This window comes from Triturus cristatus, chromosome 5_1 (genome assembly GCF_964204655.1).
Source record: "Triturus cristatus chromosome 5_1, aTriCri1.1, whole genome shotgun sequence".
NCBI classification, from domain to species: Eukaryota; Metazoa; Chordata; class Amphibia; order Caudata; family Salamandridae; genus Triturus; species Triturus cristatus.
In genome coordinates, this window is record NC_140587.1 from 582,261,376 (window position 1) to 582,289,180 (window position 27,805).

Sequence of the window (27,805 nt, forward strand, 5' to 3'; positions counted from 1 at the left end):
AGTCAAACGCTGCGGTAAGATCTACATAGGCCATATGCAGTCTACCACCCTTCACATCTACATATTTACTCCTGAGTAGTGACAAATTGAGCACCTGCTCGATGGTACCGAGGCCTTCCCTAAATCCATACTGGAGGTCAGATATGATGTTGTTATCTTCCGTCCAGAGCTGTAGGCGTTCTAATAGGATACGGCCCACCACCTTTCCCAACGAGTCTAATAAGGAGATAGGGCGATAGCACGTTGGACTGTTGCGATCGCCCTTTTTAAAAATCGGGACCAAGATGGACTCTGACCAAAAGGCCAAAAGACCCCTTTTTCCCGTAGCTTCTAGTACCCTGTGTAATAGTGGGGCCCATAAATCCATTTTGAATTTATATAAATCCACATGGACCCCATCAGGGCCCGGGGCCTTTCCTCCTCTACTGGCAGTCATGGCTCGCTCCACCTCGTCCAAAGTAAAATCTAAGGTCAGTGTGCTCAAAGGGGGGCTCGGGCTACTGGTCCTTTTCCCAGGAGTACTGTGAGTTTGGGTACGATCCTCCGTAAGGGCAAATATCTGAGAGAAATTAGCTATCCAATCGGATTCAGTAATTGCAACTTCTATGTTACTATTCTCCCTTCGGCCAGAGAGGAATAGGGTATTTATAACTTCCCAAAACGCTGTGCTGTCATTACTTTTACAGCTATTATGTAAAGCAACCCATAATTCCTCTTTTAGTTCCTCCTTTCTCAGACATAAAGTTTTATAATATACTTTCCTAAGTTGGACGACCGCTGTCCTATCTCTATTAGGTTTTTTAAGAGCTACTTTAAGGTCAGAGTACGCTTTTGTACAAGATGTATTAAACCAGCTAGTTTTTATTTTTCTCTTCCCTTTAGGAATATAGTTATTGCCGGCATGGAGGTTCTAATAACCTTTTCTGTGATTAGTTCAGGGTCTAAGTTAGCCCACTTTATAGCATAATCATTTAATCTATTCATAATAAGACTATCCCCCTGTGACGAGGTCTTTGGTCTTATTCTGCCTCGTACCAGTTGTATAGTAATGGAGATCGGAAAGTGGTCACTAAATACGCAGTCATGCGTTGTAAAATTAGTTAAAAAATATGAGGCCCTAGATGTCATAAGGATATAATCTATACAGCTGGAAGCTCCTCTACCATTAAAGGTTGGACTTAAGGGAACAGCAGGTGTTACCAATTCATTAGCAAAGGTCAGTTGAAGCAGTGAAATCGTCTCATTCATTCACGCCCCTGTAAAAGAATGGGGGAAATGGGTGATATTATTATCCTGAACATCCAGAAGGCCACATGTAATGTTATTATTTCTTTCACAGAGAGATAAGTTGAAATCGCCACCCCACATGATGATGGGATTCTTCCCGGGGTGGTTATTACTAAGTTCTAGAAGGTAATGACGTATTTCCTTCAATGTCTCCACCAGATTTGTTTGCTGAAGGTTATTATAAAAATTAATGACCGTGATGTGGGCTGACTTATTTAAAACTATTGAGATTATCTGGTAATTCTCCATGTTTTTTAGAGATTTTATTTCTCTCACTAGAATTAAGTTTGAAATATACACCACCAAACCACCCTTCGCACGCCCCGATGCTGAAGAAAGTGCCGGGGAAAAAAAAGTTTTATAACCATTTAGATCAGGGGTACTCACAAACTTTCTGTCAGGGGCCAAAATTACAGTGTGGTTAGTGGCTGAGGGCCGCACTGGTAGGGGTGGAGTCAGTGGGGGCGGGATCAGTGAGGGGGGGAACTAGAGTAAAAAAAAAACCTTTCAAAACATCTGTCTCCCTCTCTCTCTGTCTCCCTCCCTGTCTGTCCCCCTCCCCCTCTGTCCCCCTCCCTCTCTCTCCGTCTCTCTCCGTCTTCCTCCGTCCTCCGTCTCCCTCCCTCTCCCTCTGTCCTCCGTCTCCCTCCCTCCTCCGTCTCCCTCCCTCCTCCGTCTCCCTCCCTCCTCTGTCTCCCTCCCTCTCTTTCTCCTTCCCTCCCTCTCTCCCTCTCCTTGCCTCTCAGTCTCTCTCCGTCTCCCTCCGTCCTCCGTCTCCCTCCGTCTCCCTCTGTCCTCCATCTCCCTCCCTCCTCCGTCTCCCTCCCTCCCTCCCTGTCTCCCTCCCTCCCTGTCTCCCTCCCTCCTTCCTCCATCTCCCTCCCTCCTCCGTCGCCCTCCCTCCCTCCTCCGTCTCCCTCCCTCTCTCCCTCCCTCCTTCCCTCTCCGTCTCTCTCCGTCTCCCTCCATCCTCCGTCTCCCTCCATCCTCCGTCTCCCTCCCTCTCCCTCTGTCCTCCGTCTCCCTCCCTCTCTGTCTCCCTCCCTCTCTGTCTCCCTCCCTGTCTCCCTCCCTCCCTATCTCCCTCCCTCCCTGTCTCCCTCCCTCCCTGTCTCCCTCCCTCTCTCTCTCTCCCTCCCTCTCCGTCTCCCTCCGTCCTCCGTCGCCCTCCGTCTCCCTCCCTCTCCCTCTGTCCTCCGTCTCCCTCCCTCCTCCGTCTCCCTCTCTCCTCTGTCTCCCTCCCTCCCTCTCTCTCTCTCCCTCCCTCCCTCCCTCTCTCTCCCTCCCTCTCTCTCCCTCCCTCTCTGAAAAAAAATCGGGAGAATGGGGCCTTGAGTCGGGTTACTGTCATGTATGGGCGTTGGAGGTGTGCTGCTGCAGAATCCGACATTTGAAACGCAAAATGCACATTTTTTTTCCTTACCTTTCAGAAGCATTGAGCGCAGTGGCAGGCAGAGAGAGGGTGATGCAAGTGTTGTGCACTGGCCTGGCAGGTTGCTGGCAGTGCATACAATGTGTGGCAGCCCGGCGGGCTGAAACAGCTTCCAGGTGGTACGCACACAGCCGTACCCCGAGTACTTCACAGGTCTTTAAAAGACCATTCGCTTGTTGATGAGGCTTTGTTTTGCTGCTTTTTCACCCTTTCTAGAGCCCCTGCATCGCCACTCTGATTATTGCTGGAAGAATTAGCACTCTACACAATACAAGCCCTGTCAGCTGAAACCCCCCGAGGAATTGGGTTTTTGCTTGCAGGAATCGGGAGGCAGGAGACTAGCCTTGAAATCGGTAGTCTCCCGCCTGAATGGGGAGGGTTGGCCTGTCTGGGTACGATGTCTGCAAGGTCCGCGGGCCGCCAAGAAAGGCTTGCCGGGCCGCTGGCAGCCCGCGGGCCGTACTATGAGTATCCCTGATTTAGATGGATTGGTTGTACAGCCCATGTCTCTTGAAAACACAGGATATCATGGGACCGCACAAAAGTTAACCACCCTTCTTGATTAAACTTTGATCGAAGACCGGCAATATTCCAATATGCAACACTAATAGAAGCCCCTTTTGAGTCAATGTTGTCAAGCTGGGGGGCTCTATTAGAACAACTTCTTTCTTCTAGAGGGTCACTATTCGTTAAAGATACCACAGCAAGATCTAGGTCATTAGATACTAGGGGCCCTGATTGATGTAACTTTTGGCCATAATTGTCTACTGGGAGTTCTTCAACTTGTGCAGAAGGAACCGGAAGAATATTAAGGGAGGGGATCAGAAAATTATTCAATTGCCCTGCTTCCAGGGAAGGATTACAGGCTAGAATCAATTGTCCTTCAGTATTTTCTCTCTCTAAAGTGAAGGGGGCAGGTCCCAAAAAGTGAGTTGGTTGTCAGTCCACCTCCTTCAAAAGTGACAGAGGCTCAAACCTGTTCTGCGTTAGAATGGAACCGTTTGTTTTCAAGGTGGACTTAGGGACCGGCTTATAAAAAAAAGCCAAGAGGGAGGGACGCAATTACTGTTGATGTATTAGGTGATTCCTCGTTGACAGCCAGAAGAAAACGAACCATTCTGGGCGTCTTAAAGTTTACTACAATACAGTCACCCTGAATAGATTTTTGGGAAGGGCCCACCCATCCTACTCTTCGGACCATCAGAATTTGATTTATATTCTGAGGGTTAAAATGCTTATGTTTTACCAGCCAGTCCCCCACTTTATTACGAAGGGAGAACCATGATTCTGTCAGTCCCTGTCTTAGAGGTGGAACCCCCGTTAGGATCAAGACATAAGGACAAGATGCTGGTGGTAAACTTAGATTATCTATTTTTGATTGAGCAGTACAATTGGGGGGATTAGGGAGCATATTTTTCTGCCCCTGGTTACTGATTGTCTCCGCCCTAGCAGTGGCCTTTAACATAGGACCCTCAATTACAGGATTTTGGTTCTCTAATTGCAATACGTTTGGTAAACCGTGCTGGATCGCTTGGGTGGATAGATTATAATTATCCCTATGTGTTGAGGGAATGCTCGTAGTGATAGGAGTCAGGTTAAGAGTTTCGAAGCGAACTCTAATTGAGTCAACATCCTCTTTCAATTGTATCAGCTTATTCTCGATACAAGTAAATCTTTCATCGAAAAGGGAAGTCAGGTGTGAAGTCATTTCACAAAGTTTTGCTTCGAGGATGTTTTTTATAATGCCTTCCATATGACTCCCTAGATCTTGTGGAATGGCTTTTGGATTGTTAATAGGGGAACCTGGCAGAAATTTGGGGCGGCTTGGACTTTTATCTGTTCGAATGTGTAGCGAGGTTGTACCCAATAAACTAGCACCAGGGCTGGCTGTTTTCTTTCCCTCTTTACCCTGTTTACCTCCCTTCTGTTTTGCTCCCATAGTTCGTCCTTTCTTTTGTTTAGTTTGTTCCCGGGTTTGGGGGCCTTTCCCTCTTAAAATAGGGATAGTAATCTCCTTTTCTCGTACATTGGGAGATGGTAATAGTGGATTCGCAAGAGGTGAGGAAGGTATTAGGGGAGTGATCTTGTTCGTTGGTAGAGAACTATTGTCTTCCTCCTCCCTAGACAGAGGAAATTGTAAGGGGTCAAGTGAGAGTCTGCGCTCTGTTAATTGGATCTCATGAATAAGAAGAGATTCTGCTCTTATCAGGAAAGCGTCGAGAGTGCCCACAGTGCTCTTTGATTTCTCCATCGTATTCGAATGTTTACCAAAAATATCAACAAATAATGGACACTGTATGACAAGAATTACAAATCAATCTACAACCAGTAGATAGAACGACAAGTTTGCAGAATAAGTCCAGAATAAGTCTGGGACCTCTTACTGCCACTTACTGCCACGATGTAAAGGGACACAATGAACGTTGTGTCTATATAACCACAGTTCTTACCAGCCCTCCTAAATGGTCTGCTTGTGGGCTAGCGCCAAGGGACAGGGCCCTGCCCTGCCTCTGTCGGCCTCTGACGGCCACGGACGGCCCGCCCTTTGCCCGGGCTTCGTCCGGGCTACGTCACGCGCGCGTCCCGCGCTGCGGGGGGAGAGGCGGCGCTTTAAGCGCGATGGGCCACGCCACTCCCTCACTCGCGGGAGCTGAGTGCAGTCTGGTGCACCCTGGGGACTGGGGTCCTCGTCCCGGGTGATGCACTGAGCTGAGCTGTGCAGGGAAAGGCAGCAAGGCGTCCCACGGAGCTTCCTGCTCCCAAAACGGCAAGTAAAGTCTCCCACGGTGCGGGGGGAGAGGCGGCGCTTTAAGCGCGATGGGCCACGCCTCTCCCTCACTCGCGGGAGCTGAGTGCAGTCTGGTGCACCTGGGGACTGGTGTCCTCGTCCCGGGTGATGCGCTGAGCTGAGCTGTGCAGGGAAAGGCAGCAAGGCGTCCCAAGGGGGCTTCCTGCTCCCAAAACGGCAAGTAAAGTCTCCCGCGCTGCGGGGGGGAGAGGTGGCGCTTTAAGCGCGATGGGCCACGCCTCTTCCTCACTCGCGGGAGCTGAGTGCAGTCTGGTGCACCCTGGGGACTGGGGTCCTCATCCCGGGTGATGCGCTGAGCTGAGCTGTGCAGGGAAAGGCAGCAAGGCGTCCCACGGAGCTTCCTGCTCCCAAAACGGCAAGTAAAGTCTCCCCATCCATTTAGTTAAAAATCAGTTATTAATATAGATGGGCTCTTTAGTTTTGATTTGCAAAAGAGATAACGTAATAGATTGCCTATATTTTTAGACTTGCAACACTTACTTTTAAAGCCAATCTTTTTAAAGTATAACATAACAACAAACATGTCAGCTGTGAAATGTTATTCTCCATGCAATTTATGGATGTCCTCTGTGTGCTGGCAAGATTTGTAATGGTTTTATATTTTGATGTGTATTTAGTAGAAAGTATTTTATGAACTGTTGCATTTGTTGTTGTAGAGACTTTTGTCTTAAAATAACTCATTTATAAACTGAGAAGTCAAGCTATTTTCATCTGTTTTGTTTGCCCCCTTTGTGGGCATCCTACATGCAGCTGCATGTCTTATTAGTGCCAGAAGAAATATGCCCACATCATCCCACCTGGATGGAACTCCACAGATTCCACTTGCCAGCCCGTACCACTTTCAAAACCAGCTGCATCATTTTCAAAGCCTTTACAACTGGCATCCATGCCTACTTGGATGAAATGCTCACCATCTGGAGTGGCTCTCCGCACACCAATTGCCAGGACACCTTCGGATGGAAGACAGAAAAAAAACAATCAAAAGTCATCTCCATCAATGCCCTTAGGATCTGGAAGGATATCCGTCAAACAAAAAGTATCCCTCTGCCTGATGAGGAAAAGTGCGATGGAGTGTGTGTTTCCTGACTCAACGCCACTTCAGTTAAAGGTGGGAAAAAGGAAAAAGAATCATTTTTTATTAACAACCCTCTCCCACTCTATTAGTGGCATGCTATATCATCAGGTTTGCCCCGACTCCTAAATATCGGGGTGGGCTTGACCGTATTCCAGGGAGCTTTTCAGGTCTCGCCTGAGACAGCGCTTTAGCGCTGCTCTGGCGAGACTTATAGTAAGCGCTTTTGGAAGTGGAAACGAGTGCATTTCAGGCCGCCAACTACAGTGCATGTGCTCCGGGCGCGCGCACCATTTGGCAGCCTGAAAGCATTCGTTTTCTTTCACTTTAGCGGCCGCACGGCCGCTTTGAAGTTTGATCGCGATTGCGATCACTTTCACTTTCGCGTCCGCTTGTTATTTCCTTCTCTGCTGCATGGTAAGTCAAATAGTATTTCTGGCCACGTGCCACAGCAGGCGGCACGTTTGTTTTCGATTGCTGTGATTTCAGAGCGTTTTAGCTGGATATCCTGCGGTCTGCATCGTGTACTATTTTTACAGACTGCACAACACTGAGGGCATAAGGCACGCTACATAAATAATGTACCAGCTAAACCCTCACGAGGCTTCCAGCAGGGCTGTCTTTCGCCACTTCCGCTGGGTTAGTCAATTAGGCAGAGGTTGGGTGACCATCAGTGCGTTAAACGGAAATATAAACGTGCAGGTACTCATATTTACAATGCCTGTTTACTCCTGAGAAGTGCTGTTACTCTCCCAGTAAAGGTTTCTAAGTAGCTGTGCGAAGTCCTTTCAGATTAAACAAGTACTGGCCAGTACCTGTCAGTTTAAAGCACTGGTGACCAGATTTTGAAAACAAAAAAATGAGTTAATTCATGAACATAGGCTACAAGTTTGTATCGGCCCAGGGGTTCATAATGATTTTAATTGGCCATGCTTACCAGCATAGAAACGTAGACAATGAGGCACTAACCATAAATAAATTTCACTTTTGCACACAGTATCATGTGAGTTAATGACGTTGCTTTCTGATAAGGTGGTTTAAATCGAGAACTGGAGCACATGAAAAGGTGCCTCCCTTTGTGTTCAATCAACCTTCTGTAATAACCGGGGAGGTTTGCTAAATTTATTGACATTTTTCAGGGCCGATTATGAAAAAACAAGGCTGTTCTGGATATATGGTCATCCTACGCAGAGGCCAAGTGACATTTTGGCTCAAACATTAGCCAGAAAATTTCAGAAAAGTCAGCTGTGATGTGGGTTTTACCATGCTATTTATCACCACTAGTTCCAGCCGTGCTCTGATTTTTTACTCCCCAGTGAAGATCCCCAAACCAAAACTTGCTCTGACAAAATTGGCACCGCTTTCTGTGGTTACACACATTGAGAAATGCAAATGTGTAAAGCCCCAATTCATGTACAGTGCTCCATCGTTCACTGTGCAGCTGGATTTGCGCTATATAAATACCTCTGCATGTGCCCCTTACATTTTTAGGTCTCGCCTATTCTATCCCGCAGGGAAGGATAGGCGAGATTATAGTAAGCAGTCCGAAAAGTCTACCTACCTGCGGATCGCGTACAGTTCATGTGAACACAATCACGCGCATTGTCAACAACTGCCACAACCACGCGCATTCTTTACAGCTTCCATTTTCTACCAGACACTTCGTGCGCGCGCGCCGCGCTCTCCCTCTGTTGCCACACGCATTCAGCTCACCAGGCTGCACACCCCCTTACTCTCCATATGGTCGCACTCCTTTTCTTTGATCTCCGCCGCGTGTTCTCACAGGCTCCTCTTGGCCCACGTGTCTCTCCCCTTCTGTGTAGTTCTGCCCCGCCTTCTCTTTCTCACTCAGCGCCACCACAGCATCAATCTGTGCAACCATTCAACAACAACTGGTTCAAATATGTTCTCTCAATGTTTCAAACTTTATTACAAAAGTCACAAAAAGATGTTAATATTTCACTTCTGTTCTTGGATTTTCGTCACAATAAAATACACTAAACATAATCTTCACAAAAGTTATTTACAAAAGTTTAAGCCATTGCCATTATAAATTACAATAACTTTTATTTAAGTATTAATTATTTAAAAAAAATAAAAGCCATTGTTATTTGTAATATCAATATATCTAAGTCACGTAATTACAACACATATTGCCTTACAAATGCTATAAGTGTCACATTTGCGAAAGTTACAACTATTGGAATTGTAAATGACAAAGCTATTAATTTAGCTACTTTCAAAACCAACACATAAATACAAAATTTGGCATTTACAATACCAATAGCTCAAACTTTCCTAATGCGAGACCTATTGCATTGCAAATGCTTGTTGTATATTGCTAGCCAGGGGAGCTACAACCAAAAATTACTCATCCACTCCCAAGGTATCCCTTTATTCGCGATGTGGGAGGGAGATGATTAAAAGAAACTATATATGGGGCAGGTTGGATTCGATGGTCCTGTAACCCATATAGTGCCAACATGTTTCTGTCTACACTAATAGTTGAAAACGGTCTGCGGCATTCAAGGTGAGTTTGTTTTTCAAATACTCCCCCGCTAACATCTCCTTTATGAAAATATATCAAGTCATGCACAATAAAATAATTTTTTGGGCATGTCACGGGGAATAGAAGAATCATTGGATTAGGGGATGTGGTTAGCTGGATTATTTTAGCTATTCCTTGCAATGAGAGCTTTTTGTACATAAACGGTGAAGGTTTAGGAGGGAGATTTCTGGTGCGGTAACATTAAAAGTCACCAGAAGACTCCACATTACCAAAGACAGGGTGCCCCAGTCCTGCGTTTTCATTTAACGACGTAACGCAATCTCAGATTTACTATCCTATTTTACTTTAGTTGAACACGCAAGATATCTGAAAACATTGATTTCTGTGTGAACTTCCTGGGATCGAAAAGTGCCTCTTTCGTAGTGACTTAACTAGTTCTGCTCATGATGGTGCGTCACGTCACAATGGGGCACATTGCCGAAGACGTGTAGCCCAGGGAAAGGCGGCAGCCTAGGAGGCACGCTATCACCACTGAACCGATCAGCTGCGACCCCGGAAATCGCTGAGTAACGGGTGAAGGCGGAGGAGACCAGGCACAGAATGCCAGATTACGTTCTCGTCACGTCACGTGATGTTGTTGCTAGGGACGCCTAAAGAGAATCCCTCCTAAGTGAAACAGACTAGGACACTTCTCAGCTACGTGATCTTCGAAGCCCGCCTTCCCTCCCTGTCAGTAGCTCGTGTGGTGTATTTGTGCCAGCGCGCGCTCACGCACACGCGTGCTGCCATGTCAGCCAATGGGGAGCGAGGCCGCGTGCGCACATTCAAACAGCGTTCTGGAAGGAGGCGGGGAGCAAGATTCGGCGGCACAGACTAACTAGATAATCAACAGAGGGAAAAGCAGCCGCTAGCCATAGCCGGAGACTGTTCCAAACCGCGCAGCGCCGTGTACAGGCTCTGACAGGATCCGATCTCCTCCCTGTCGCGTGGAAACGCTGAGGCATAGCACTGAGGGGGACCATGCCACGGCCCCCGCACCGTCGGCGCTGAGTAGACACCACATCTCAAGAGCCTCACCCTCAGTGCGGGCATGGCCCGGAGACCGCTACGCAGGTAAGAAGAGTCTGCACCCGCCGGAGGGGGTCCGCGCGCATAGAGGTGGAGATCCGCACCATGTTTAGAGAAGAGGATCCCAAAAGGGAACTCTGCACATGCCCCACTGAGGGAGCCGCTTTTGTCTCGCTGACAGGCAGATCGGCCCAGGGCTCGGAGTCACAGGTGCCTCTGAGAGGATGCCCGGGACGAATGCGTGCGAGGCGCCTTCTCTGTCAGAAAACTGATCAATGCCAGTAAGACCTAAGGTGGCTCTGGGGACATCGATGGATTGGGAATGGTCGCCTCATAGTTAGTAATAGTGAAAGACGCCTGATTTTTACTAATCGTGTTTGCCGGCTAGAATTTAGCAATAGTTACCCGAGATTTAGAAATAGCGATGAACCCCGGAAACCGAGCAATAAGAGGAGACGTCCGAAATATTCAGGAGCGACCTTAATTTGTAATGGAGATGGATATCTAAAATTTAAGTAATGGAAATGGACACGGGCCATTAGTAATACCGAGGGAAACTTTTTATTATTTTTAAAATGAGTGTATATCACTTTAAGTTTCTTGTACTGGCAATTACTATTTACTCATTGGCGAGTCGTTTGGCATTTATAGGACCAGTAATTTAGACTTCTGGATATATCGCCCGATATCTGGTATCCTTTGATCTTCGTGTCAATATACTGCAATGTTTTGTATGCACAGAGTGCTTGTGGATGCAAATATTTGTAGTTTCTAAATCACTCAGTTTAATGTGGTATTTTCACAGTGGATCATAACTCTCGTTAAGTTCACATCTTCTCTCCAGTGACATATCTTGCGCCCATTTCCTCGAGGAAGTAGTATGTTGTCTCCTGAAGCGTGGTGTTTTTTGGTCGACTAGAGTGCTGAGTGTGGAGTGGGCCCCAAGTGATACAGCGGATAGGAGGGGTATTCAGGAGAGGCATTGCAGCATTTTGGACATGCTCAAATTCCACCATCATATGCAGGTCTTGCAGTTTTAATAACTCCCATTAGTTGGTATTGTAGGGTACCTTGCAGTCACTTACTAACCCCTGTTTATCTCTAGTTTGTTTCTTATGGTGATGGTTGTCATCTCTTTTGATGTGTAGTCAAGATGTTTTTTTAGCAATTCCATTAAACATTTTTTTCCAAATGTATTTTCTAATTTAGCCAGAGGACCTCCCCAATTCACCGCGCTTTTTTGGTGGACAGCATAGATCGTTGCTCACCAGCATAAAACAATTACATTGTGTTTATGTCAGTCTTCATAGTTAAAGTGGATGGATTTTATTTTCTAAATGTTGAGTGAATGGTAGTCCGTTCTTTAGTAATAAAGGTAGACTGGATGGTCCAAATGTCTGATAACCAGACATAGGTACTGTGTTCCATCTATGCACTTTTTCTTAGTGGTAGTTTTCATATTTCCTATTTGCATTTTAGAGAGATCAATAGATTCATTGGCTTTAAATTATGCTTTTTTGTTTTGGGGTTCTGATTTCGTGTGCACTGAGTTTAGCCCTGCAACAAACGAGAAGATGCTGCAGGCCTACACCAGTTATGATGCATGTCTAGACTTTTAAGCTAAAAAAAAATAGCTTTCACTTACATGTTTTTGATGTGTGATTATATTAGTTTTGCCCATCTTTTTATCCTCATTTTCCAACGTAAACGTTACATCTTGATTCAGAACTTTAATTTTTTCTAATTTAAAACTGTCATCAACCTAGTTTACCCGTGGACGTTTCCTTTCAGTAAACGTTTCTCGAGTATACACAGTATATGCTCTAAGAAGGAACTGTGCAGTTTGAGAAGGATATTATTCCTGTTACTGAACCATAGATAGATATTCCTGTACACTAAGAACAACACTATTTAAAAAATCTTTGTTGAAAGTTCAGATGTAAACCGAATAGTCTTGACGACTGTTGTTTGAAAGCTTCTTTCTATATTAATATTTTTTTTAAGGTACATGTGCAGTGCTTTGATACTTTCTTGGTAGGTCTCAATCCAAAAGTACTTGAATAAATAATGGGATGATGTATCTTCATGTATACATTATAAATACATTGCATGTCACAGAGAGGTTCCAGGACTGTACAGAGGCTATAGGGTGAGTACCTTTAAAATGCGCGTGAAAGCCCAAGGTAGTTGTCCTAATTAGTGGGCCTTGCCTGCCCCATGTGTGCTGCCTTTGCGCTCTTGAGGACCTCGACATGTGGGTTAGCCTGCATGTGTGGCCTCTCTGCTGCACATGGCGGTCCTGATGGGATATTACTACTCACTTGCAATAAGTGATTACAAGAAGGTAGTGATGTTTTCTTAATTAATATTAATTTTTACTTGCCAAAAGAAAATAATATGCACACAATTATAGGGAGATTAGTGTCTACTACTTATAATGTTGCAAAGAGCTTCCATCTGTGCCCTGTCCACTTTGGGATGGAGCTGAAACTATAGCTTCTAAACTGATTTAGGGCAGAACAGTAATGGAACGTCCTTTAACAAAGTCAGGTTAACCATCAGATCTGGGGGCTGCATATTATTCAGAATCCAGCCAGGTTGCAGAAATTAGCATGGTGGTAAAAACTGTTCTGTCTGCCACTCAGGTCAAAACAGTGTCAGTCATAGTTGCCGGTCTGCCACCATAAATCTGGAGTTTAGGTGTGTCTGGCGAATCTTGGTACATGAAAGATTGCCCTAAAAAGGACACAGACTTTCAGAAAACGTTTTTAGTAGTGTTCCTAACGTGCTGGGCAGCCACTCTCTGGGATTTTGGTATGCGGCCATTGCTAACGTACCCCCCCCCCCAATTTATGTTTCCTTTTCCAACAACTGCATTTGGATGCATACATTCTAGTATGTAGCATGGCTCTGGTTTCTTTCCTGCCCGAGGTTTAACCCTTAAAGTGGCTTTGTACATGGCAGGCCTAGTCATTTTGGTTGAAAATCTTCCAGCGTCCTGGAGGAGTCTAAATATAGTGGATTTTCCAAAGCCACCTGTGTGGCAGTGGAAGATCTACTACAATTGTTCGTAGTATTCTTTTGGTTAAGCTCTGAATAAAGGCCCCAGAAAGGTGTGCATTATACCAGAAGCTTGGCTCTACAGGTTTACATTTTCCTTTTTAGTATTGCTACTCCTATTTTAACTGCTGAAAATGTTACCCGTATATATTGTACGCTCTACACATTAAATCTGTAGGGAAGTGCTGGGAAGTGTGCATTGTCACATGAGCAGTAAACAAGGCTACAGGTTTCTGGCCTGGGGCAATGCTGTGTAGAGAGGGATAGAGAAAAAAGAGGCAAGCAGGATGGCTGCCTGGCAGGGTTGCGAATAAAAGGAAAGTTTGGGCTTTTTTTAATTCTATTTTCTTTAATAATGTACATTGGCACGGAAACCTGCAAGTGGCATGCAATTCAGGTAATCCGAGGTTTTCTTGTTTGTGTGATAAGATGTGATAGGAATGTGGTATCATGTGCTAGAGGTTACAGCACCTGTCTGAATTCACAGTTGTGTGGATAAGGGCTCTCAGAACGAGGCATTATCCTCAGAAAAGCTGTATTGCCGCATTTCAAGCTGAAGGTTAGCACCACTACTGAAGCGGAAGCCTGGTAAATTACAACAGTAATGCTTACATTGAACTTACGTTTATAGCTTATTCAAGAGTAAAAGGAAATGTACACTATCATCCTGTTGCCAGACAGAGATAACATTTTAGAGACTCTTAAAGTTGTTTCAAACCATTGCTTGTCTCTGGAAATGTAAACACTATTCCAGTGAGCTGACTACGTTTAACAAGCATTGGCAAAGCCAATAGATCTTGGCGTTAAAAGGCCAAGTGGTTGGATTTGCCAATGCTTCTTGGTAAGGTCATGCTAATGCTTGCGTCAGAACGTATCGACATGCATGGTCGACAATGGTTGAATGGCCTTTCTATTAAAGAAAACCCTTTCCAAGATGGCTGCTAATGGGTGTGTCATGAACTGACCTTAGGTATGCATCTTGATTCATGGTGGCCATTTTAATTTACAACTCTGACATGTTGGACAACCATATTAGAACAGCAAATTACATTGTAAATATAAAATAGTTAAATAACATTGTGCAAGGAACGAAAAAAGGAGCGAGCAGCGCAGCACCACTGTGCAGCTGCTGGACAAGCCTTAAAAAAAAAAAAAGAAAGCGAATACCATCTGGTAGGTGATTGCGGGTGGGGTAGTGGGAGGGTGCTGAACTGAAACGAGAGGAATATAGAGGCCTACGTAAAACACAGATTACGTTGAGCTGGAATGCAATGACAGAGGAATACGCTGCAATAGACATTTTGTCCTACTGAGGCGGACTCGGAATATCGCATGGGGGTTTGCTCAACAGCTGTGGGGAACATGGGCTCCTCACTGTCCTTGTGGGCTATACTGTGTAAGCTAGCACGACTGTATAGTTGCCTACGTTAGTCTTTGGAATTAAGACACACACAACTGCAGATATAGAAAATGTGCAAATACTACTGTTAGATATTTATGGCCGAGCATGCGGGGAGGGAAGGGGGGGTTGGGTAAGAGTTTTTGTTAGAATATTATAACTGTATTAGATCCTGATAGATTTGACTAATCATGACATGTTTGGCTGGACTCCTGGTGCAGACGAAAATGCTGAAAAGTTACCATATTTGATAGCCGTTGAGACGCATATTCGCGATATTAGACCATTGTGTGACATCATACAGGGATCATTATGGATGTTCGACTCTATTAATATGTGTTATCCTAAATTGGTTGTAAACATGTGAACTATGCCATGTTCTTCTATGTCCATATACCGCTATACGATGTCTGGCTCACTGTTATGTGAAATCAATAAAAACAAATAAAAAAAGGTGTGCTGTTTGACCCCGTTACTCTTTTTCCGCTTTTCGTATTTGGAGAAGCGCGTCGGAATATATACATATTACAAAGATAAATGCCACTTGGCTTTCTGACTAGAAGGATATATTCGTATCTTATACTGACGGCCTTATTTATATCTTTCCATTGAACATCCAAATGATTTAGTGCTGTGAAAGACATCTCTATTATTTGCTTGAATTCACATCGTTGAATTCTCTACTCTATCGTGTGATAATATCTGATTTATTTATCGTGCGGAGCCACACTAATAATCGCAGGTATCCCACATCGTCAAAGTAGAGCCCTGAAGAAGTTCTTGCCTCTTAGAACGAAACGCGTTGGCTGATGTCTGTTTTTATGAATACATACAAGAATTAAAGAAACTTTAAGGACTTCCTATCATGTTTGGACTTCTCACTGGTGCACCTTCCTCTTTCGTTAAAAAAATAAAAAAAGGAGAACATGCTTAAAAGAAAAGAGAGAGCAGGGGTAAAAAATCTGCGTTCTCAGCTTTTTTTTATTTTTATTTAAAACCTTTTACTGGACTCTACATTTGCTGGCTTTAGAACTCTGTGCATTTTACTCCTGCTAACCAGTAGTAAAGTGCCTTTTCTCCCTCTTTTTAACATGGTTGAATTGGCATGTTCCTAATTGGTACATTTAACTTGCGTATCTGTCCCTACTAAACGGTTTCAAAAATTTACCCTGGGCCTGTAAGTTAAATGTCACTAGCAGACTATAGCTCCTATTGTGCAATTCGCCACAGTGACGGTGTAAAACATGCTTCAGGCCTACCAGTGTAGTCTGATTATAGCAGTGTAAAAGTAGCAGGACTGTACCAGTATAAAAGCTGCAAATCAATGTCTTAAAAGTAACCCTTTTGACAGACCCAAACCTCCCCTTTAAATATTAATAAGTCACCCTTTGTAGGCCTTGTAGCCCACAAGGCAGAATGCATGGTATTTAAAAATAGGACATGTTAAAAAAAACAAATAAATAATGTTTAACATGTTCTTACAATGACTAGCACCCAAAAGCTATTTTTCACTGTGGAGGCTCAGCTGCCCTATATAGAAAACACGAGGACTGATTAAAAATCTTTTATTTATTTATTTTTGAAATTCGCTTTATTAATGAAGAAGGAACAATACAGTGGTACAGCTTGTGACATGCGGTGCATAACCCAGCGCACAGGCAGGCTGAATCGTGCAGTGGTACACAGATAGACACAATAACAAAGGCTGCATACTGACGAGAATCCCAAGATGCCCTCTTGGAGCCAGTCGCAAGAAACTTGTCCCACAAGAGCGGTGTACAGTAGTGGGGACTATAGCAGGCCACAGTAATTTCTTCGCGCCTCCCATATTTTGTGGAATTTATGAGAGCAACCTCTCCCCTTGAGATAAAATGTTAATCTGTCCTGCACCAATCTTGGTCCAAGTGCCATCTCTCCAGTTTCCGTAGTGCTGAGGATGCCCACAATTGTGCCACATTTTGATGCTACTACTGGGCCAGGTCACAGAACAGGCGTTTGTATGGGGTATCTTCATTATCGCTCCAAATGCCCAGGACACAGAGTCTTCCCTCTGGGAACAGCTGGAAGCCTGAGACTGCCTGAAGGACCCACAGTACCCTCCCCAGCACGGCTGTATGGCGTGGAACGTCCCCAGCATATGCATAAATGTTCCCTTTTGGGCTGCTGCTCCTGAGGCACACCTTGCTATCAGCCCTCCAATCATGGCCACCAGTGCTCTAGTATATTAGGTCCTATATAAAATATTTAGCTGAATGAGGTGAAACCCAGTCTTAATTGCTACCTCCCTATGACCATGAGTGCCTCAGTCCACTCCTCATTGGAAATTTCGCTAAGACCTCGCTCCCTTAGCCCCGCAATGCCTCCAGGGCGTCTGGCAGATTATTCATGAGCTTTCTGTATATAAGGGAGATCGCATTGCATCTGAGGGGTTTGTCCATACAGATGAAAATCTTGATATTGTGTCTGAGGAATAAGAGTATCTACAAAAATAATTAAACAACTATTTTAACAGCTATTAAAAATCCAATTCAATGTGTAACACAGATTTTTCAATAAATATTAAGGAAACATAACTCTGGAAAACTGCAGGTTGATTTTCATTTGCTCTCAACCTTCTCCCAGCCACTTATTTGGCATTTGAAAAGGTATGAAATGCCCCCAGGAACAAAAAATGGGCAGAGATGACTCCTGAAACTCTTTGGCTAAGTCGGGTGGGGACTGTGAGCATCCCTTTTTTTTTATTTTTATTTTTTTTATTATTTTTTTTTTATTTTTTACAATTTATTTTGTAAGTTTTCATGGTACATACTGGTCCATGGCCCCATGTATACGTTTTGAAAACAATATATATCAGGAATATCATTACAAACATAAAAGTGTAACTCCTGCATAACCGGCAGGTAAAACAGAAACATTGATGATCATCCTTTTTGACGTTATTTCCAAACCCGTGCTTCAAAAACCCAACTTTATTTCTACCAGCTGTCTGTCTCTGGGTTTATTGGGAGTACAGTGGGCTGCCTCAAACTGGATTTTAGTGTTAGATGTGATAGGCTACTAGGATTACCATAGTACATTACCCCCTTCCTCCACCCCCAGGCCTCAGAGCCCAAGTTTAGTGTGACTGAAGACTTTTGCCATATTAAATATGCCCAAAGTAGATCAAGTTGTTCCCGGTAACGTGTGTACCCGGTTCTTTAGGGCATGCCCAAGAGTCATTCCCCCACTATCTTGTGCCAGGTATAAATATGGCATCTCTAGGCACCCACTTCAGAACGCTGCTGGACCTGAGGAAAATCAGAAGATTACTGTACCTGTTGTCTGCGACCTGAGGAGAAGCCTGAAGGACTGGACCTGCTCTCTTGTAACCAGGACAAAGAAGTGGACTCCAAGGGTCCTAAAGCTGACCTCCTGATCAAGCTACAGGGATACAGCATGGCACAAGATGCTTTTCCTGCAACTACCTGACTGATCAGCTGCAACTGGACATGGACTGGACCCTGTTTTTGGCCTCTGTCTGACACACTGTGAGTCTCTTAATACCTCCCTAAAGTAGTGGGTACCTTTAGAACTGTACTCCTTTGGTGGATTGGAACTTACAGGACTAAAGTGAGAAGGTTGGTGTATCTGACCTGCGCACCATAGCGGTCAGCGCCAAATTGCATCTAGGTCCCCCCTTACTTGATTTTTGTCATGTTGGTGTCATTTTATATATTACATTTTACCCTATCTTTCTAATTTGGTTCAGGATTTTTATTGTTTTGCATTTCAACTTTATTGCTGTTTTGGTCATGCATAAATATTTCACACCTTGCTCTAAGCTAAATCTGTCTGCTTTGTGTCATAGATACCAGGGTGTTGAGCTCAGATTAATTTTGTAAATGTGAGGGCTCACCTTGACAAAGGTTACGACTATTCTTTGAGGTGCGTAGGTCCCTTCTCAAATAATCCAAATTTCTTACATGCGTCAATAACGAATGTAGTGAGAGGATCCAGGCATGTGAGGGTTTCACCGCTGTTGGTGGGTGACTCCTGTCACTCTTCTGGAAGAAAGCATACATTGATTAGTTCCCCCCCCTGCATTCACTCTCCCTGAAATTAAAAAAAACACAAAGTTACACCCTGCCTGTCATTGCAGCCTCCCAAGAAGCAAAAAAGTAAACAATGGCTTTAACAATCCCCTTTCTGCCATCTCCTTACCCCTCATTAAACAAGTATTGTGCACCGCTGCCTCTTCCATATGTTTCTGTTGAAATATATGTGTGTAATTTGTGTTTTATGGCTGTAATGTCTTGGTTTAATATTTGCAAAACACCCAAGAAACATAAAAATGTTGAATTTTATCTTTTGGTTGACATCTCAAAGTAGAGCTCAGTGACTAACCGTGTCTTGTGGGGTTTGGTTCATAATGTCATATTGAAAACTTGGCAGTTGGTCCATTTGACCCTAAAGGGGAGCTCATGTGCATGGAAGAACAAGAGCTACACTTTTACCTCAGCAGAGAGTGCATTATGGCTTGCTGCTGTTGAGTGCACTTGAGCTATAGATGGCCACCACTACATTGGGATTGGCTAAAATTATGCCAGGGAGGACCACCTAATGACTCCAAAAAGGTAGTAGTGGCTAATCCACAGATGCAGGTGTGGCCGTTACTCACTGAGGATGTCCACCAGAAGCCACAGATGTACACTCTAGCAGAGATGTCGTTCTTAGCTAGGGACACCCACTAGTTTCTGAGGATGCCCACACTGCATGGACAGCCACAATTATACAAGGGATGGCTACAGTATGGCAGTGATTTACATCGTGGGAACCTATTTACAAAGCAAACAAGCAACCAAACCCTTGAGAAATAGCATGCAGTGTAAATAAAGCATTTAACCATGTTCTTTGACTGCTAAATTCGACTAGCCAGCCATCAATTAGGTTAGCGTTTAACATGCAGCAACCATCCCTTAAGCTGATTCCCCAATGTTGATCTGCTTTTGGGGATTTTTCCATGCCAGGCCACGGAGAACACTCTTAGAGCAGCCATTTGGGAGGCACTTTTAGGAAGGCATTTCTCAAACTGCCCTTGGATAATACGCTTGCAAAATGCCCTGAACCCTTGACGGTTATACACCAACAGCTCTAGCACTTTTTTAATTGGTGGCCACAAAAAACTGTTAAATACTTGTCCTTTGCTAGAAATGTCCACGAGCTGAATACATTAAAAAAAAAAAAAGTTATGGACAGTTCTACCAGGGGAAAAATTGCAAACTGCTTATTGGTTCCAGTGGCATGAAGGACAAGTCTCCATTTTATATAAATCTGTATTCCACTGTTCGTTTGCTGAACTTTAGATCTGCGTGGCCATCATAAAAAGATGCCTGACGTGTTGCTGACAATGTGATGCGCAGTTTGAATCTTTACTTCGCCTTGTATGCGTGCGCCTGAAATTGACAGAACGTCAAAAATGATTTTGACAATTTTTTTTTACTAACCAAGTTTGTCATCTAGCTCTAGGCCATTTGGGTGTCATAAATCCCCAAATGTCTGCAAATGTAGCCAACCTCCTGAAAGTTGCTTTCGTCTTTTGCACAAAGAAGAGAGTTGTTAAACTTTGGAGTTTTAATTGGTAGCCTGGATGAACCTTTTCGAGCTGAGACTAATGTTTTTTCACGCTAATTGAATGCTGTCACTGGATCTGGTGGTCTGGGAATGTTTGATATCTTACAGCCGACCAACATAAATTGGGCATCCTTGACATCTTTCGAGAATCCCTGACATTTTAAACCGGATCGGCCCATGGAAGGTGGTAGAAAATAAAAGCACTTGTTGATATTTAGGTACCAGTCTAGTGCATTTGCTAGAACGTTAAAACTCGAATTTTCATGAAAATGTAAGCTTTTGTTTGGGGGGGAGGGAGCGATTAGTTTATTCACCTAAAACAAAACCTTGTATTTGAGGGCAAAATGTGTGCGTTTTCAGAAAATGCAGCATGATGTTTGAGGTCAGTTTTAGTGCATTTCCAAATATATATTTAGATCTGATGTTTGACTGATTATCAATGCTTATTTGGTGCATTTTTTTACAGGTGTAAATATCTTGATACTACAGGGCATTTGCTGATACGGCTCTTATGTTCTCACTTGTTTTAAAACCTGTCTTCATTGCTATAGTTTTTTGATGATATTGCAAAGTGTTGTGTAAGGGAGGAGATATGTCTGCTGTTTCTGCAGTTGGTAATATAGCGCTACCAGTGAGACTTCTCCAACCTCACGAATTTTGCTGCTGTCTAAAGCCTGCGGGTGTAAGATGAGTGTAACTATTGTCCTATCCCATCCTTTAAGTAGATTTTTTGTGGTATACTTTGGTTGCTTATTTACTTGGAAGGGACAGGATCTGAAATTTGAAGGAGTAGAAAATAATACTGTAGCCTCATTTTTTCCAAAGTATTATTTACTGGCTACTCCTCCCACCCAATTGCCCCCATCGAGTGTCAGACTTGATTGGTTTATCAGTCCCTATTTGTGCAAAACGTGGCTAATTTATTAGAACATTGATCTGAAAAGTGTAACATTTGAACACAATTTTTTTTATAGGTTTCCTCTTCTCTAGGAAGGAACCTTTTCTCTGGCCTCTCAGCAGAACTCGGTGGGGATTTGACTCTGTAGCTTCCTTCACTCAGCCCCACATTGTAATGTGGGGCAACAATTGCAACCCTATCACTTTGTGAATTCACCAGCTGCCACTGCTTTAAAGTAGTGCAACTGTTTGTTAACTACCTATCAGCAGGTTGTGTAAACTGAATGTGCAGTTACCAAGATCTGTTTGGCTTGAGAGCCCCCAATGACAATGAGAGCTCACGCCCAGTTACATTTCAGTGCTTGGTAGGAAAGTTTCAGTTTTGGCCAAAAGTGGTTTCACAGAACTAAGAAAATTAGATGATTGTTGCACAATATAAGATGGCCAGGCATGCTATGATTGGTGCTTTTATGCTTTTTTACCACGTGACTTAAAGGACACTGTTAAGATAGTGCAAATATATTGTAATATCTCTGATGGTATTGGAGTTTATATTTGAAAAACCATTACTTTATTTCTATAGTATGGGTAACACCACATGCAGTTTTACTAAGTGGTTGAGGGCTTAATCTTAAAAACATTAAAGCTGTGCCGCTGCTGCACCACAGACACAATGCTCACTTCTCACTAGCTGTTTCACAGTCTGACCGCCCCACTCTGGTAAACCTTCACTTCAGCAGTAGTCCATAGTTGTAGGCTCTGGAAGGAGTCTATTTTCAAACAAAGCGAATGTTCCGGAAGCCAACCGGTCCCTGCCATCCACTTCAGCAGGTGATCTGAGTCAGAGCTAGTCCTGGAATGGCCTTCAGAAAGCTGAACCACTCGTGGCTGTGATGGAGAGACTGAATCATCCACACCAGGAGCTATGTCTGGGGTGTGCTGGCGGAAATTCTCCATTTACAAGCAATGGATTCTTCAACTTTGCAGCCAGATCCCATTGTGTCCAGTAGGTAATTTTTCTGAGTATGGAAATGTCTTGGCTTCATTTGAGGGTTAAACAAATGAATTCTCTAAAGTTAACTATAGCAGTCTAAACATTGATGTTCTTTAAAATTGATTTGCAAATCAAAATTGATTGTACATACAATGTTATTGTGTAGATTGTTTATCTCGCACCAAAGCAGGATACCCAGGCTCAGAATTTGAGAAATCCAGCTTCCAAGGGCATGAGTGTTTTAAATCGTTACTTTTCTTCCTAAGAACTAAATTGATGTTCCTTAAAGAGCCAGCTCTTCAGTTGGTGCTGCAATACAATCAGTGTAGTCAAAGGCCCATTTCCAAATTTCCAAAGATAAACACCTCTGAAACTGAATACTCCGTGCTTCAGTCTAGCCTAGTCTCTTCAGAACCTTCATAGGCAACATTTTCTGTTTTGATAAAGTGTGCAAGCCTGTCAACAGAGATGATTGGCTTTGTTTTTTTTACTATTGATGTGTAACATTGTGAAAACGTTGCCTTCAACTAATAACTGAAGTATGTCGTGCTGTGCTGCCAAGCCAGAGTTTTAAGAAATCTGTTCACTGTGTCTCTAAGGGAACAATTGATTAAGCCTACAAATAGTTTTGTAAATTTGAATGTCCGTTTATTTCTCTAACACTTGCTACCAGAATTGAAACCTTTTAGTAGGCTCCTGACCCCAGATTAGATAAGCAAACGCTGTGATTAAACACTTTGATCTCATGGTTCTGTTGGCAGCCTTCCCACTAGCTCACACTTCTACTCTTACTTCTGTGGTTGGGCCCTGGGTTCTCCTCTGTGGAACCCATGAGATGCGTAATCTGAAATGTGCGTTTTCTAAAAAAAAATGAACAGTTAATCTAAGGACTTGGGACTCGATGCGTTTTTTAAAGGATTGTAGGCGATTGTAAGCAAACACAGATGACAAAGATGTCATTCCCTGCTGGGGAAAATGGAAGCAATATATTAATGGAGCTTGGGGCCATTTGAAGAGCTGAATACTGCTGCTGATATAAAATTAACATGTTGGATCACTTCTGTTTTAGGCTTAGTGTACTTCAGATTTGCAAGTTTTCTCATTTTAATAAAAGACTTGGGTGATCTTAGTGGTACCTTTTTTATTTGGTCAAACAACGAAGCACAAATAACATACTGATGTTCTTTGACAAGCCTATTGGAAGCCGCATTTTTTTAAATTGTTGATCAAGAAAGGTGCGTGAAATCCTGACACTAGTCGCGCAGTGTATTGGGAAGTGTTAGACTCCAAGATTGTTGAAGGTTTAGCTTTGGCTGCTGCTCTTACAACCTGCAATCTGTATGAATTAATGGTATGCGTGTATTCGTGGGTGTCTTTTCAGTAATTAAGTCACACACATGATCAAAACACACGACTGGCGAATACACCACAGGCCTCGCGCTAGCCAATGGCAAACACTGTAAAAAGCATTTTCTGTGATGTACAAAAGCAGTTTGTTTTAGATATCGTCTCGCAATAATATCACAGCAAGCGTTGATGTGTAAACCGCTTGAGTTAGTCTGAAGTTAGTTGCAAGTTGTGCTTTTATCCATTCATCTCCAAGAAGTACAAATCAGCTTGCAGTGAAATGGCATATTGGTATAAAATGTACGAATTATTGCAAACGTTTTTGTTACCGAATTTCACCATATACTCGTATTTTCTTTGAGTCCATTTCAAATCATTTTCTGTAATGAAGACATGTGGCGTTCTCTTTTATTATTCACTTGCTAGTAGAAATTTGATTAAAATCAAATAGTCGCCATTGTCTCCCTCACTTATGATTCCTCCCCTGCGTCATCTTTGCTGCCTGTTTGTCCTCCCAGAATTAATTGATACGCTTCCTGGCCCTGCAACACCTGCTCGGTCGTCACAGCAGAGTAAGGCTAACTGACTCGGACATGCGTGTGCAGACAGAACCCGCGCCTGCTTCTCGCCGGCACCGAATGTCGCAGAGATAAGATCACTTTGTGGATAATGGCGCCAACTTTAGCATCTATAGAAACTTAAGGGGCATGTACCCGCCCAACAGATTTGATTTTTGAGTCGGTTTCGTGGATTCCAATGTAGACTGGGCCGGTAGAGTTTTAGAGTAGTGACTAACTATTTCATTGCTTTTTCTGTTATATCCACGACCCGGTGGATCGCATAACAGACTCAAAGCATGAGTAAGTGGGAGACAGATCATTGTATGATGATAACATCTAAGCTTTTGTTTAATTTTATCCGTAATATGTATGCATAACTAGATCTAACCTCAGCACTGTAAATCAAGCGTGTAAAGAGGACACGTTTGGATTCTTTTTCCTGTGTATCCACCCGCGCCCGTAGCGTGAATCCATTCAATAAATAAAGTTGTTGTCGATGGCACTGTGCTCAAGAATGCCTGCTCCACAGCAGTTCGTATGCAGAATGCAAATGAAGGTGTGACAGCCTCTCGTTTCCCCCCCGAAGCAGCTTGCGGTGGCATTGTGCACTTGGGCGGCCTGCTGCAGGCCATCGTTATGCCCCGCTTTGCAGATGGGCCGTGGGCTCGCGGCAGATGCCCGTGCTCTGTCACGGTCCTTTTGTGTGGGCAGGGCCGTCTCCCTGACCCCGGGGGCGCGGAACAGCAAGCCCTTTGTTCGCTTCTGTTGGCAGGCCCTTGAGCGCAGCACGCTCTGGTCACAGGTTAAAAGGGTTGGATGTTGGTGAATTAAGTATGCTTGGGTTTTTGTGGTGCCCTTTTAGTTGCGTCATGTTATGTTATGAGTTAGGCTGCACAAGAAGAAGGCGAGAGAGCTGGAAGTCATCGAGAAAAGTGAAAAACTCCTCTATTGTAGTTTCTGCAGCCAATACCAGAGTCTCGGGTTGTCAGGGACTGTTCGCTTGACATTAACCCTAAACAAAACTTTTTCGTATTCGTTTGTTGATGTGTCCTGATCAAATTGCACTTTAATCCAAGGTCTTTAATTTGCTCTGTATTAAGGGGCAGTGGTGCGTTTTAATTGCACCTTTTAGGTGTTAAATCAAGGGAAATTTCATCGGATTTGCTTTCTTAAGTGAGACTGGACCCGCCCTCTCAATATAATCCTGGACAGCTGACACGTAAGCCTTTATCAAACCTGGTTGGGCTAGCAATAGCGCCCAACATAAAACGCACACTGTTGTTGCCCATCTGCTATAAACATTACGGTCGTTGGGGGAGCTTTACCTTTTTTGGTTATGTTCGTACATAGAGAAATGCATGCACTTCTTCTCCTGTCCGAACGATCAGTGTTTTTTTCATTAAACTTTAAAATATATTTGTGTTCTCCCAAAAATCTGTTTAAATTCCTGTCGAGTTAAGTACCGCTGTTAGCTAATCTTACTTGCAATTTTGGAAGCTCCTGAGCCTGGGGTTAAAGCAGTACAGTTGGAATCCTCTGGATTGACCACATAAGAGAAACATAACTTTTTTTGACTGTAGATTCTTTGTGCCCAGGTTAACACTTCATGGTTTGGCATGCTTGCATTGGTTTGCACTGTTACGTGTTCTGTTTGGAATCTAAGTCCTGTCACTAATAGGGATGGTCTCATTTGTATTTTAGAGATCGTTATCCGTCACAAACCAGAGTTGAGGCAATTCTTTAGACTTTACAGTCCTTTTTCTCCCACACTCATCGGTGGAATATTGTTAAGCGTGCCGTCAGCAGTTTAGCACTTTTCTTCATTTAGCTTTGCCCCAACTTCAGCTTCTCTGGTATGATGAAAGGGGGGCGAGCCACAGATTGATGATCAGGGCCCCCCAGTCCTAGCTGCTGGCCTTCACAGATCTCGGGGTTCTTGGTCAAGATATGTATTTTTTTGCATTGAGAGACCAACACAACCCAACTGCGACCCTTGACCCTGCTTGCAGGTTAGGCCGCTCCCCACGCTGCACAGCACCACCTGTGGGTCTGTGCCTCTGTTGCCCGCTGCTGCCGCCCTGTAAGTTTGCCGCTCCTCCTCTGCCCTACCGCTTTTGCCTGCACCAGTTATTGTTGCCTCTGCTAACTGTATTTTTCTGGTTCTGTTAATCTGTATTTTTTTCCTGCCTCTTCTCCATTTGTGTTATTTTTGTCACTCTCTTCATTCCCATTTTTGCCTTCTGTACCCCGTTACCGCCGCTGCTCCCCTGTGGCCCCGCACCCCGCTCGCCCATTCGCCGCCCCGCTCCCAGCTGCTCCTCCCTCCTACCTCCCCTTATATGGCAGCCGCTGCGAGGTGAAGGGATGCAACCCTTTGACACTGCTTGCAGGTTAGGCCGCTCCCCACTCCGCACAGCACCACCTGTGGGTCCGTGCCTCTGTTGCCCGCTGCTGCCGCTCTGTAAGTTTGCCGCTCCTCCTCTGCCCTACCGCCTTTGCCTGCGCCAGTTATTGTTGCCTCTGCTAACTGTATTTTTCTGGTTCTGTTAATCTGTATTTTTTTTTCCTGCCTCTTCTCCATTTCTGTTATTTTTGCCACTCTCTTTGTTCCCCTTTTTGCCTTCTGTACCCCGTTCCCGCCGCTGCTCCCCTGCGGCCCGCCCCCCCGCTTGCCCATTCGCGGCCCCGCTCCAGCCTCCCAGCTGTTCCTCTCTCCCACCTCCTCTTATATGGCGGCCTGTCGCATCGGGCGCGCCAAGGGCAAGCCCGTCTGCGCCCGTCCAGAAAAACGACACCCGCAGACACCATCAGATCCGCCAAAAGGGCCTCCTTCAAAAAACCGCCTTGACAACAGCGCACACAACAGCAAAGAGCTCTTCAACATCGTGAAGGAACTCTCCAATACCAACGACATCCCACCTTCGCAAGACCTGTGCGACGCGCTGGCCACTTTCTTCCATCGCAAGATCGCAGACATCCACGTCAGCTTCAACGCCACGACGGCCCCGACAACCACTGAGACCTCCGCCCCCACAACCACCATCTGCACCAACCGCCTGCTCTCCTGGACCAACATAAACGACGACGACACCATCAAGATCATGAACACCATCCACTCCGGATTTCCGTCAGACCCATGCCCACACCACATCTTCAACAAAGCCAGCACCCCCATCGCACCCCATCTCCGGAAAGCTATCAACACTTCCTTCGAGACAGCAACCTTCCCAGAGAGCTGGAACACGCCGAGATCAACGCCTTACTCAAGAAACCCAAGGCGGACCCTAAGGACCTCAAGAACCTCCGGCCCATCTCCCTGCTCCCGTTCCTGGCGAAGCTCATCGAGAAGACCGTCCACAAACAACTGACCCGCTACCTCGAGGAGAACAGCATCCTGGACCCGTCCCAGTCTGGGTTCCGCAGCAACCACAGCACCGAAACTGCCCTCATCGCCGCCACCGATTAAATCAGGACCCTGCTAGACAACGGAGAAACTGCGACCCTCATCCTCCTGGACCTGTCAGCCGCCTTCGACACGGTCTGCCACCGCACACTACGCACACGCCTCCACGACGCCGGGATACAGGGGAAGGCCCTGGACTGGACCACCTCCTTTCTCTCTGGCAGAATACAGAGCTTCCGCCTCCTTCCCCACCCCCCCCCCTTCCGCTCTAAAGCCACCGAGATCATCTGCGGCGTACCCCAGGGCTCATCTCTCAGTTCAACGCTGTTTAACATCTATATGACACCGCTCGCCCACG

At 44.7% G+C, this 27,805-nt stretch overlaps 1 protein-coding gene across 4 annotated transcripts in view; it reads left to right on the plus strand.

Moving 5' to 3' along the window:
• The first annotated feature begins 9,843 nt into the window (after window positions 1-9,843).
• Window positions 9,844-27,805, plus strand: part of MYBL1 (MYB proto-oncogene like 1) — a 687,544-nt gene continuing 669,582 nt past the window's right edge. For 3 of the 4 annotated variants that reach the window (XM_085605511.1, XM_085605512.1, XM_085605515.1), the window contains exon 1: window positions 9,845-10,222. In XM_085605511.1, the coding sequence (XP_085461637.1) occupies window positions 10,200-10,222 (23 nt within the window). In that variant the 5' untranslated portion in view covers window positions 9,845-10,199. Of the gene's footprint in view, window positions 10,223-27,805 lie in introns of all 4 variants that reach the window. The other variant, XM_085605513.1, reaches the window with a different exon arrangement.